The sequence below is a fragment of the Corapipo altera genome, unplaced genomic scaffold, assembly GCF_003945725.1.
Source record: "Corapipo altera isolate COAL_440 unplaced genomic scaffold, ASM394572v1 55, whole genome shotgun sequence".
In the NCBI taxonomy this organism is placed as follows: domain Eukaryota; kingdom Metazoa; phylum Chordata; class Aves; order Passeriformes; family Pipridae; genus Corapipo; species Corapipo altera.
This window is the reverse complement of record NW_020884882.1, coordinates 7,872,645-7,885,767: the sequence shown is the minus strand read 5'-3', so window position 1 is coordinate 7,885,767 and position 13,123 is coordinate 7,872,645. Positions and strand designations below refer to the sequence as shown.

The 13,123-nt window shown below is 43.5% G+C and overlaps 1 protein-coding gene across 10 annotated transcripts in view; it reads right to left on the bottom strand.

Moving 5' to 3' along the window:
- Positions 1-13,123, bottom strand: part of SLC6A6 (solute carrier family 6 member 6) — an 87,249-nt gene that overhangs the window by 37,872 nt on the left and 36,254 nt on the right. Inside the window, exons 1-4 of one of the 10 annotated variants that reach the window (XM_027640528.1) lie at positions 12,935-13,007; positions 8,532-8,567; positions 5,924-5,989; positions 1,503-1,559 (exon numbers count right to left, since the gene is read on the bottom strand). In XM_027640528.1, coding sequence (XP_027496329.1) covers positions 1,503-1,559; positions 5,924-5,978 — 112 coding nt within the window. In that variant the 5' untranslated portion in view covers positions 5,979-5,989; positions 8,532-8,567; positions 12,935-13,007. Of the gene's footprint in view, positions 1-1,502; positions 1,560-5,923; positions 5,990-8,531; positions 8,568-10,792; positions 10,845-12,341; positions 12,561-12,934; positions 13,019-13,068; positions 13,088-13,123 lie in introns of those variants that run through there. The other 9 variants (XM_027640526.1, XM_027640524.1, XM_027640527.1 and 6 more) reach the window with 9 other exon arrangements.

Below are 13,123 nucleotides of genomic sequence, written 5' to 3'. Positions count from 1 at the left end.
TTTTTTGGCCAGCATATGGGGCAACCCACGAAAATTTGCTACCCAATCGAGCTCACAGATGCCCCTCTCCACGTCCAAAGCTCCCTGGCAGACAGCTGCAGGGCTGGGAAGGCGTTTAGCTGAGGAGCAGATGCTCTGTGCAGCATTAACTCCCTCACGTGGTTACAGCCACATGAGGAAACCAGCACGTAATGGGCACAGCGAGGGCAGTTGGTGACTCACTAAATCCTAAACACCCCAAAGCTCTCTCCAAGGCTGCTAGAGAATGGGATTTGTAACTGAAAGGGGGAAAAGATGATTTTTACTTTTTAAATACTTATTGTCCTGACATAATTATGCATCAAACTCTTCAACTGATAACTTCACTTGGCACTTATTGAGGATTGGAAGAGAACTTGAATGAAATCCTGGTAAAAATTTCAAGTAACTTCAGAGATACCCAAATTTCACCTACTAATCTCACCTTCTTACAAATCTTGATTTTGTACCCACGTGAGTAAAACCACTGTCACCTCACTGACCTTCAGGAGTTCACTCCTGTTCTATGCTGGTATGAATGACTAACAGTGACAGGGAGTGAGGAGTTAATGACATTCACAGCATCATGGCTGAACCGGAAGAGGAACTGCATAATAAACAGAACCATAAAGTAATTCAGGTCAAAAGGGACTTCTGGAGGTCATGTAAGTCCAGCTTCTTGCTCAAAGAAGGGCCAACATCAAAATCAGACTGGTTTGCTGATGGCATTATCTGGTCAACCTCTGAAAATCTCAGTGTGGAGACCATACAGTCTCTGTGCAAACCCATCCCATTGCTTCACTCCTCTCAGCGCAAACTTTTTTTCCACATAAACAATCTCAGTTTCTCTATCTGACATAGAAAGAAGATGAGGAGGAAAAGGGAGAAGAGGATTAACACAAAATGGCAAGAGACAGTACCAAATGGAAGGCTCAATCTTCATAATCTAGTGCTGCACACATACAATACAAGCAGTTGGAATGCAAAAGGTACTGAGGGGGTGTGAGGTGAGTGACAAATGGGTAAGCTCCAGGTAAGTACAAAATAATCAACAGTCCCTGGTGGCAGCATATCACACAATACTCATTTTATTGTCAGATTAAAACATATTCCTTTAAAAAAACCAAACAAAAAACCCTACTGAGTGCTCCAGTGCATGCCAAGCAATTATTGTTTTCCACAATGTGTCCTGTGACTCACTGTGCCACAATGAATTGGCATATGGTGCTCATTCAGGGTGTATAACTCACACATTAGCTCTGAAGAGCTAATAGTTACTTGGACTGTAGTTAATTTTGGGGGTTTTTAATTTCCCCACGGCAGTGCAATAAATGTCATGCTTATTATTGTATTATTATTATTTTAAAAAAATGTTTTTAGTGGCAGGCAAGTGTCATTAACGCCTGAAATTTCTTGTGTGCTACAAAAATCAATTCAGACAAACTCTGGCATGCGAAAGCACATAAATAATTGGTAAATACTACCTGTGGTCTTCTGGGTCCAGATCTGCCTGATGCCAAGAGCAATCAAATCCTTTTTGGCTGCAAAGGATAGGAGGGCACTCAACACCTTGCAGAAGGCACTCAGTACCTGGCAAAAATCAAGCTTTCTGTGTGCCAGCACCCCATGAAAGAGCAAACCTTAGCATGTGCAACAGAAACGGTTTTCTTCTCTTGCAAGGGAAGGCAACCTCCAAGAGAGACACAGAGCCAGCTCTCTGTAGGGTGACAAATACTCTTCCTGTCTGGAAAAGGGGCACTTTCTATGGTCACACGGCTTAAAAAAGAGCTTTAACTCTCTTATCAAAAGAGACATAAGAAGTAACAGAGCATCTGTCTTTTGGTGAGTTTGCCCAAGAGCAAAAATCTCCAGTTTTTATCAGGGAGAAGGCACTAGAGATACTTAAAATCAGGGACTGAGTAGTAGCAAAAGAAACTGTGTGCGATTATAAGAAAATTCTTCTCCGGTAATCAAGATTACTCAAAGGAGCCCAGGCTGCACCATGACTTGCGAATATGATCAAGAGAACATGACTCCAGAGGGCTAATGGAGCTTTCCACCATACCGAGATGATTTAATGGGGGTAAAAACCCTGTACAGGCAAGGTCTATGTAACACTTGTACACATTTGACACAAGTCCACTGAAGGCAGTGCTATTCATTAGCAAAAGTGGATCAGTAAGATGGAAGTGGACCATTGGGATTTCACCCACACAGGGACTCAGAGCTACAGTGGAAGTGCCATGGATTTCAAAGTCAGCAGGACTGATTCCTGAACAAGGAGATCTCACTTCTGACATTATTTACACAATGATAAAGCAATAGCAATGCTACTGGAATCAACAAACTGGAATAAATCAGTTCAGAATTAGATCCTGGATTTGTATGTCTTTGAGCTAATTTCACATTAACATCCCAAAATGTGACTTGGAAGGAGAACATAAACAAACATCTCAGCCTACAGCTCTATTGCTCCCTGATCCCTGAGGAGGCAATTATTCCCTCGGTGGTGTCCTGTATAGCCCAAATGCAATGACTGCCAATACAAATATTTTGTTCCTTGTGTTTGTGCTTTACAAAACGTAAATTTGGACTGTGTGGCCTCAGGTGTTCTCTTCAGTGTTTAACACAACAGGACCCTTAGCATGAAGAGTGATGGTGAATAAGGACCTGCTCTGCTTATTTCCTCACTTGGAATCTCCTGAACTGTTTACTCGTATGGGAGACAGCTGAAATTGTGCCTGAACCAAGACTGCCAACATATGACCTTTCTTTCACTGCTACTCTGTAGGTTCTTTGCTAGTGGTCACAAGATATTCTCCATCTCCTCAGAAATTTCTTTGGTTTATTCAAACATTGGTTGCATCTCCCTCACCTACATTCCTCTGGGGAGAAGTACATAAAAAGGGCAAAAGTACATAAAAACTAAGCAGAGCCCAGGCCTTTTTCCAATCAAAAGTCATATTCATCTATGCAGAAATGTCAAAGTCTTCATTTCACCCAAGGAGATAAAAACAGTGTTTAGATAATAACACCTTCTCCTCAATGCAAAGACCCTCTCATCAGAGAAGCAAATGCTGCCCTTGTCCAGATCCCAAATATTCATTCTCTTGTTGGCTAATTCATGACAGTGTTAGCTAGATTTTCATTATTGAGTATTATTCATAGCTGCTGTTTTCATGAAGGAGCTGTAATAAACAAGTGAGATTTATGTTCTTTTTTAAATTGCTTGAAATAATTAGCGCTGTTAAATTTAGACTCTGAAAAACCTGCTGATTTCTCTATTTTTTCAATGCAGAAGCTACAAAGCAATCTACCACCACCAGTCAGGCCTGGGCCAGAACAGTACGCACACCATATAACAATCAAAATGTTATTATGAAATAATCTAAGTTCTCTAAACAACCTTTTTAAAGTAAATGATGTCTGTGTTGAATTAAATGTTTTAACAATTGCACTTTGTGTTATTCTTCTCGAGTCTAAATGCAGACAGGACTTTGTTTCATTGATATTAGTGTCTGTACGGGTGCAAATGGGCACACTGGACCTGGACCATGCTGGTAAGCTCAATGGAAAGCAGGGTCAATACTAAGACCCAGACCCAGATCAGAATTTTGCAGCTGACTTCCTAGCTTGATGGTTTATACTGATTATTTATACTGCATCTAAAGCCCTGACCCACGCCAGACATTCAAATACCAAACTCGGAGCTTGTGGTTTGCCCTCATCTCTGCATCATTTACTTTTTCCACTCATTGCCCATCAACCACAGCTTGCTGTATTGACAGTCCAGATACTTATTTAGAATAAGTAAACATTTTGCCCTCTCCAACCCAATTTGGCCATTTCACAGCCAGTGCTGCATTTCAGAGCCTAATCCAACAAACCTGCTTCAAGACGGCACTGAACAAACAACCTCTAAAAAGCTTTCCACTCATAGTTGGGGCTTTTTTTGGTTGGTTGGTCGATCAGTTCTGTGACTCATCAGCCTTACAGTGTTTTTCTTGGTGCAGGTGCCACGATCTTGGCAGTCCAGGTTTCCTCAGTGCAGTGGGAAAGATAAGATGAAATACCAGGGGCCACGACAGAACTTGGCCTTAACAGTTCTACAAGAAGGGACTGATGTTGAGCACTACAACCCCAGAGGAGATGAGGAAAAGATGATCTGCTGCGGGAAAGACCACATCATGCCATGCATGGAAGACATACAGAAGCAAGATGCTAATTCTATAACGAGAAAAGGTACAAATGAAAACAAGCAGAAGGCTAAACCTGTCAGTTTTTACATAATAAACTTTTTTAACTAGAGGAAGGAAAGGTTAGGGAAGGTATATAAACAAGAATGATGAAGCTGAGAAAGGAGTCCATACTAACATGCAGAAGACAGCTGTAATAGGTATCAAAATATAAAATCATAAGTACTTATTTGCTCTATATACAGTATGTCTTTGTTTATATAAAACAGTAAGAACTTCTATGTTAATGATAAAATCCCAGGGCATTAAAACAAACAAAGGCATACTGTCTTAAGTAATTCATGGATAAAATAAGTGAGTGACATGCAATGGGATGGGGATTTAGTGCTAGGAAGTATAAAGCCCTACATCTCAGGAGAGCCGTGACATTGCTTGAGGAGCAGCTAGCAAAGCTGTGAATCCAAGAAAGACCTAAAGGTGATTGCAGGTAAGACTAGCCAAGTAATAGAGTTTCTCTGTGTGGTGCTACTGATTGATGCAGAAGGGTCAAAGGCTAAGCTATTTCTGTATGTGTACATGGGAAGGGATGACATGGAAATCTAAAGCATAATGCTGTGTCAAAACAACCACAGTGAACAAATTATGACCTGTTCAAGTCTCCACAGATTAGAAAGGAGATAGAGAAATTAAAGGAAATACAAATAAGGACAATAAAAGTGATCTAAGGAGAAAGTAGCAGTGCTAAAATTAATATGTTCTATAAATGAGAAGACTCCTGGGCTGAGATCCAGCTATAAATACCTTCAAGGTACTGTGTGTAGAGGAAGGTAATTAATCTAGCTCAAAAGATAGTAGGACAAGAAGTAACTGCTTGAATTTAGGAATGGAAAAATTCAGGATATATAATAAGAAAAAGTTGTTTGAAGAGACACATCTGCTCAACAAGGTAGACTCCCAAGGTGATAGCTAAGGCACACTTACTGTATGCAATCCAGAACAGGTTGTATGAGGAAGGAGCTCTGGGAAATTTTGCCATCATAGCTTTCTACTGTCCAAGGAGATCACCACAGTCCAACCTACTTATCTTTTTGCCTTGTTCTTTATGAGTTATCTTAAAGACCGCTTTTCTATTTAAAAAAACCCAAGAAAACACTCAACCTATATATCCATGTAGACAATACATCTACACCAGAGCCCAGAAATGGGAGTGTGCAGCGCCCCAATGTGTATGTCAGGTAATGGTAAACCTCTCTGACTCTATTCTGGCTATTCAGTGGTGTGTGCAATGTGAGTCTGTTGGGTGCCGGGCATGAGAGTGTCAGCAAGAAAAAAAAAATGCTGACCCAGAGCTCAGATTATTCTGAGTAGCAGAACATCGAGATCAAAGGCCAAAGTGGGAACTACCTCTTGTGATACTCATGGTCTTCCTCAGCCTTGTATTAAGACATCCTGCATAGAAGCTTTCAGTGTCACTGCATAAATTATGTACTTTGATTTATGATTAGCTGAAAACCAACTCTAGCAGTATTTTAACAACCTTCAGGAGCTCTTAATAGAAAATAAAGAAGAAAATAAAATAAAAACCCCCACACATTTGCAACAGACCTTACAGTTTTCAATGACAAATGGGTACACACAAACGTGAGGAATATAAACCCCAAGTACCGTTATACCCTCCCTTAAACAAATCCCATCCCAACTGCACTCACCAATCGGGACTTCTGTCCCCTCCTCAATGTAGATGGGCAGTGGTGATTCCTCCATAGGATGAGGCACTGATGGAAAGTAATGAATTGTGGTAGTATTTGTCGCAAAGTGACTACAATAAGATGGTCCCTTTCTTATCATTACAACTACATATGGCTGGTTACTATCACAAAGAACCCTTTCTCAAAGTGGTCACCTCCTGTCACAGTGATCGGTCCAAGTCAGAGTCTGAGGGGTTAAGCCCCACCGAGCACTCGCTGCCACAGGAGTCAAGCCCCTCTGAATAGGGCCTGGGAGAGATCCCTGCCCTGGATGCTTCACCATCCTGCCATTTCGTTATAGCCTCACTACTCCTTTCCCTGGAGTTTAACTCTTCTTTGGAAACTCACACAGTCGAAGAAGCCAAGGGGAGCCAACGCACAGACAGGCACAAATAGAGTTATCGAGTCAAAGTCATAATATTTCATGCACAGAACCAGAAGAGAGAGGCTCTGATGCTCAAAGCTTGCCGTTAGCTGTTGAAAAGCCACAGCAGGTGATGGAAGGCTGCACCGCAAATGGCCTCTGGACCACTGACTTTTCATTACTCATTTTGGAGTGTATCTATTGGAGCTAAGAATTCCCGATTCCTTCTTTGTGATACTGCAGTCTCCAGGCAAAACTCTTCAGATCTGCACTGCAGGCTTATTCTGCAGTTTCCAGACACCACACAGTCACTGCTGCAGGGTTTGTCTGTTTGAGTTCTTCTCTATTTGCGAGCTTCTTCTCTTAAAGGTGTTTTTGTTGCACTATTTCCCATTTATAATATCTGAGAAGCCTGTGCTTCACAGGATTTTCAAGACATTTGAACTTCCTACACTAGAATGAAATAATAATGAGCTACAAATGTTGAAAATGGTCACACTCAAAAAGCTTTTGGATTTTTTCCTTCTCCGTTACCTTTTAAAAATGATGATGTACCTTCTCAAAGATACAAATGCTTAACCTAGTCTCAGCTAGGATTCCCAGCAGCAGGGAAGGAGGATTCTTTAATCCTTTGTGGGGTATCCTTCACTTACTACCGGATTTTTAGTTTGTTTTTTTTTTTGAAAGAGTGTCTTATGATATACATAAAACCAGCCAAAGAACACTTATGGTTTAAAGCTATTAAATAAAGCATCTTACAGTGTTTCTGCTAGCAACACAACCAGAATAAAGAGTTTTTTTAACAGATGCTTGACTAGCAACAGGCGTAATATAAACCCCATGCTGGTGCTTTGTGGGATGCAAAGGGCTGCCAGTTCCCTGCCTTTACCTAAGCCCACCCCTCGTTCATGTGGAGGATGAAGGGAAGCACAGGGGAGAGGAAGAGCAGAACACGGTTGCCTACAGAACTACTGTACAAGCCACAGAAGTCATGGTCTACCGGGACGCCTTGCGCAAGCCAGGTTTATCTAGAAGCTGAGCTAACATTCCAGCTCAACAATAGCAAAAAAACATTTGTTACCACACGGCGTTTTGCTACATATTAACCAGCAGTTGCTACGCAAGCATAATGGAGTGCTGCAATTCTGAGATACATGTTATTTATAAAATAATAATAAAAAAAAATGTTGACTTATGGAAAATCAGCCCGAGGGGAGTGCTCGTGGGCTTGCCATGCCACTGGACACAGTACATGCTTGGAAGTTATGCAAAGCGGGCCCTGCATTGGGAACAATGCAGTCTTTTTCCTTGCTAAGCTAATTTTGCATAAAGGCAACGATAGTCTTCATCTATGCAGCCGCTTAAAACATTGAATCAGATTTATTTACTAGGAAGAAATACCAGAGCAGAGCTTCCTATACTACTCAACAGTTTTCAAATCTGAGATCTGCAAAAAAACCAGGTCACTAGATGGGGTGGCAAAAAAAAGCCTGTTGTATTTTTAAGACATAACAGCTTTCTCGGTCCCATGATGAACACTTTACCAGGCTCCCCCTGACAGAGCAGCCAGGTTGGAACCAAATGCTTTCACAAAACATTTGCAAGAGTATTCACCAATGGCTGCTGGCATCTACTCTTGCTTTAATGGGTATCACCATAGGTTGTAGAAAAGGCCTGAAATAACTATAGGCTATTTAAGGCCAAATACACGTATACACACTCTCTCTTACCCACATGTATACAGGCACACACTAGTACACGTGCACACAAACAAATGGCTCTATAGGCAGAACTTGGATTCTGTAGGATCCAAGGCAGAAAAGCTGATTTTTGTCACAGGGTTTGGGAATCAAGGACTCTGGGGTGCTAAAATCAAGTTCTCACTTATGGGTCTCCTCTGCTTCGGGCAAACCAATTTAACATTATCCCTCTGGGATTTACACACCAACTTTATGGACATGCTACTTAAATGTCTGCGAAGTGCTTTGCAATGGTTTCTAAATTCTGCAGTGATATGCACAGAAGAACTGCATAGATAGGTTTAAGATAACAGTTGCTGAGCATTATTGCTGTATAACTACAGTCTATTTTTACATGCTCTATACTTGGTTTCTATAAACAGATGGTAAGTGTTCAGTATTTGAACGTTTTAATGAGCTTTATAAGCCTTTTGTAATTTCATAAACAAGCATAAATAACACTTACATGAAGTAGAGTCTCTCCTGAATGTATTTTCTCTTCCTGTTTGGGAAAAAAAAAAGAGAAAAAGAAAAGGGAAAAATATTTTAAAGGAAAAAATAGGTCTAGCAAGATAAGTCAGACATGTTTCAATGTTATCATGCATCATATTTTCTTAATTTCATCAGTATGATCTTATACTTGAAGAACATCAAGACACTGAACATAGTACCAATGCCAAAACAGGATATAATTTCTCACGTGCTTCATCCCATGTAAAATATTGCAAAAGATTTGCCTACACTATCTAAAAAGCAAGAAAATTACAGTAGAGCAGTGAAATAAAATGCAAATGCCACGTGATCTGAAGCAAAAAAATGAAACAAAAAAATGAACTTTTAACTACATTCCAGCTTACTGATAACCCCATGGCTCAGCGTACGGGTTGCTCTCCTACCCGTGGACAGCCGACCTGCACCAACACCCTGGAGCAGGGCACTCCTGCTGTGTTAGGGCACGGCATGGCACCGTGGTTTTTCCATGCACTGGCTGCATTCAAGCTCAGGTTGGGCAACCACAGCAGTGAAGGCATCCTTCGAGGCTGCGACAACGCCGAGCGACAGAGAACCACAACAGGAAACCCAGTAACTGCTAAAATGCACAAACCTTCCCAAGAGCCGATGGGCCTTAACAGCCACGGGCTTCCCACCCCGCTGCCTCCCACCCAAAGCTTGGTGGCATTTGATTCACGTTCCCCTTCCACCAGCATAGCTCGTGGGTTTGGTGGACGCTCTTGGAGCAGGGTTTAGGGCTGCTGTAAATGTAGACACACTGAAGAAAGAGAGACTGATAGAAATACAGAAGATGCTGTAGGACACCAGCCATGGTTTCACATGGTGTCACAGACTGGCAGCACAGCAGCCCTTCCAACACTAGGTTTTTGGGGAAAAAAGGACAACAAAGAGCAGAAGTTTCACTTAATTTCTACTGCATTACCTTATATCAATATTAGCTACTATGTAACCAAAGGGTAGTGCCTTGGGATGACACTCAGCCTGCACAAATCAATTAAATCCATGGCACTGCAACAGCTGAGGATTCAAGTAAATATGCATGTATGGAAGAAATTCAACAAATATTAAATCACTGCATTCTCATCCTTTTCTTCCAAATGCCAAGGACCCAATCCTGCAAGCTGCACGCTCAGAGTAGCACTAGAATAAACTTGAGTTCTGTGTATAGAGCTCTTACTGAAGTAGACTCAGGATTACTTTAAAAAACATAACCCTGATCCATTCTGGTCATGTAAATTAAGTTAGCGATGAAAGAAGTCAAAGGCACTAATCCTACTGAGTAATCTATTCAAAGCTTCACTTAAATGATCTACAATTTATTCATATGACCAATCAAATAAGCATTACTTACAAAAGGCTTTAACTACCAGTGCTTTCCCATCCATTTCTATGTGTTGCAATATGGTTAAATTTAAAAGAAACTAATCAGCATTATCTTTTCAGAGTTGCTTGCCAGCATGGTTAAAACCCCAGGCAGGGCACCACTGCTGACTCCCCTTACTGGTGGAACTGGCAACACTGCCATTGGGGCATTGGGGCAATGTTGCCCCGTTACCCACTGAGGCAAAACTACGGGGCACTGGAAAACCTAGAAAGGGCAAAATTAAAATAATAGAGGGTTGCCACTAAGTCTTGAGGTGCACTGATGAAAATCCTGGGAGCATCACTGCCTGGGAAACATGGCAGCCTGTTGAAAGCACCCGAGAGTCTTTTTGGAAACATCCAGCCCATAAGACCTGGCTGGAAGCCACTAAGATACGCTAAGAGTATTGATTAAAAAAACCCTCACTGAAATACTAGCAATGATTAGCTGTAAGACAAGATCCTCACTGAGGCTTTACAAACAGGTCTCTGCTCAGGCACAGGTTTCCCAAGCACTCTGCGGCAAGAGCAAGCCAATCTAAAGTGTCTTCCTAGTTTTCCCAGGCAATATAACCTCTTCTCTGACAGCATTTCACACTGACTGAAGCCTCCTGCTATAGCCTCAACATTTCACCTCTGACATGAAAGCACCAGGCAACCCAAAACCTACACGTTAGGGACTACCAACAAAGAGCTGAACGCCAAATTTAGCTCCTGGTTACAGCAAAATAAAACAAAAGTCAGTAGCATTTGAAAGATTCCCAGTTTCTACTGGACTCCAGAACAAGATTCCTAAGCAAACAAGCCAAATGCCCTAGGATTTTGATTTAGCATCCCCGAGCACGCAACCACCTTCTTGGGGCCTCCAGGTATCACGGTGCCACCTGAAATCTCCTGTCTTTTGCGAAGTATGACAGAAAATAACCCTCACAGCGCACGGTGAAAGAAGCAGGTTAATAAATGACAGCAAGAAGCGGCCTTTTCTCTCCCGGCCCCGGGGTCGGGGTCCCGCCCTGCCCGGGCAGCACCTAAGGAGCGGTAAAGGTGTCTGTCTGTCGCCCTCCAGTGGGAGCTTCCTTAGCACAGCCCAAAGCGTGAGAGGTGGGAACAGGGAGGGACAGAGGTGAAAGGCAAATACAGGGGGGAAGAAAAAAAAAACAAAGAACATGCAAAGCAGATAAGAGACAGTTGAAGAAGCAGCACGAAGATACTGTCTCTGAAAGTGCCAAAAATAAAGTTTCCAGTGTCAGTTTAACCAGGCAACACAGCCATTCTCTCTTCACACTCGTGCTTCAGCCTTGACTTAGTCCAGGCAAGGGACACTGTCATGCTGCTGGCTGCCTCAGCTGCTCACACATTTTGCTTTAACCCCCCCCCCCCCCAATAACCTTCGGGGAAACCTTTCGGTAACACAGCAGTCAGCTCTCCTGAATGTGGACCCAGAGGTAAAGAGCCCGCTGTCAACAACCATCAGAGTTTTCACCAAAGCCTCTCCCCTCCAAATTCCACCGCAGCAGGTTTTAACGGGCTGATTTACCCTCAAACCTAAACTCATAAAATCTAAACCAGTAGCAACTGTCATCTGAGCCCCAAATTACACAGCTGATGACATATGCCCCTGTCAGGGCTGCCTCACTGTTTTCCTAGTCCAAAACTCAAAACATTTTCACATGCAAGCAATAAAAAAAAAATGTAGTTACCAAAATAGCACTATCAACGTAACCAGCTCCTCTCGACACATTTTCTTAATGCCTTTCCCAATACGGTTAAAAAAATGGGAACTAACAAAAAAAAAAAATCCATCTTTACACCTTGGCACAAACTGTGCTGAAATACGTGTGGGGTTGTATTTAGTTGTGCTTATCTGGGTTCTCTCCCACTACTTTTTTCCTTTTTTTTTTTTTTCTTCATCTATACTTCCCTTTAAACGCAGCTCTTACTAAGCAGCAGAAATCAGCTTTTACAATTTCTAAATACCAAGTTTTGTCACTCTTGGAGCTGCCTAAGGATAACACAGCTTGCCTTCAGCTTCATAAATAACACATACTCTGCACATTTCTTCGCCTGGGTGAAATAAATTCTCCCATGTTCTTATATGGAAACCTTGTGAGTCCTCCCACGTAGTGCCTGGTACAATATTCAGGCAGCGATGGGCATTCATTATCTTAAAGCCAGCGGGTGAATTTCGGATACAAGTTACCCCCAGACGAACCCAAAATTATCACCCCTTCACACCACGCTGAGCTCAGTAACCTGCTCTGTGCAGTCCCTGCATTTTATTTCCAAGCCCCAATCACAACTTTGATTTCAGCATCAAACCAACCAAATAAATGGAAAACGAAGGGAATAAAAAGGAAAACGAGGGAAACAGCAAGAAAGCAGCAGCAGCGTTATTACCCACCAGGTAGGCCCATTAGCATCAGATGTAGCATTGCCCGTACCAGCCTCTTCACTCGAGGTTAGCGCACGGCAGCCAGAGAAAACACGGCGGGGAGGGGTGGGAAGGAGGGAGAAAATGGACAAAAATAGCCGGGGAGAGAAGCGTGCGCCCTAGATGTGCTGGAGGGCCGCCAGCAACGGGGAACTGCTGAGAACTGTTATCGCCAAAAAAAGTTAACGCAAGGTGGGGGGAGGTGTGGGGTAAATAATCGCCGGGGAGCAAAAACCCCGGCGGGGTAATGGGAAAGCTGGGGAGGAGGGGGCTGGAAGGAGAAGGATGAATTAACAAATAAACGTAAGGGGGGGAAGGGAAAGCGCGCCCGCGGGGCACCCCGAGCCGGGGCGGACAAAGGGACGACGATGCCGCCGCCACCGGCCCGGCTCGGTTCGGCTCCGCTGGGCGCGGAGCGGCCGCCCCTTTGTTCGCAGAGAGGGGGGGATCCAGGGCGATCCGCGCCGGCCCCGCCGCCGCCACCACCTCAGCGGCGGCAGCGGCAGCGGCAGCAGCGGCAGCCCCGCCGCCCGCCCGCCCTCCCGCCCGGGAGGCGCCGGTACCTGCGTCCGCTGGCCGCGGTGCCTGCGCGCCGCTGCGCCCCTGCGGCGGTGCGGCGCGTCCGGCGGAGCGGTGCGGCGCGACTAGCAGCGCCGAGCTGGAGGAAACGGTAATTTATAAGCGCTTTCTTCCTGACCTCTCGTGTCTGTTGTCTAATGAGGGAGCTTTGAGCATCACCCATCCTGCTGAGT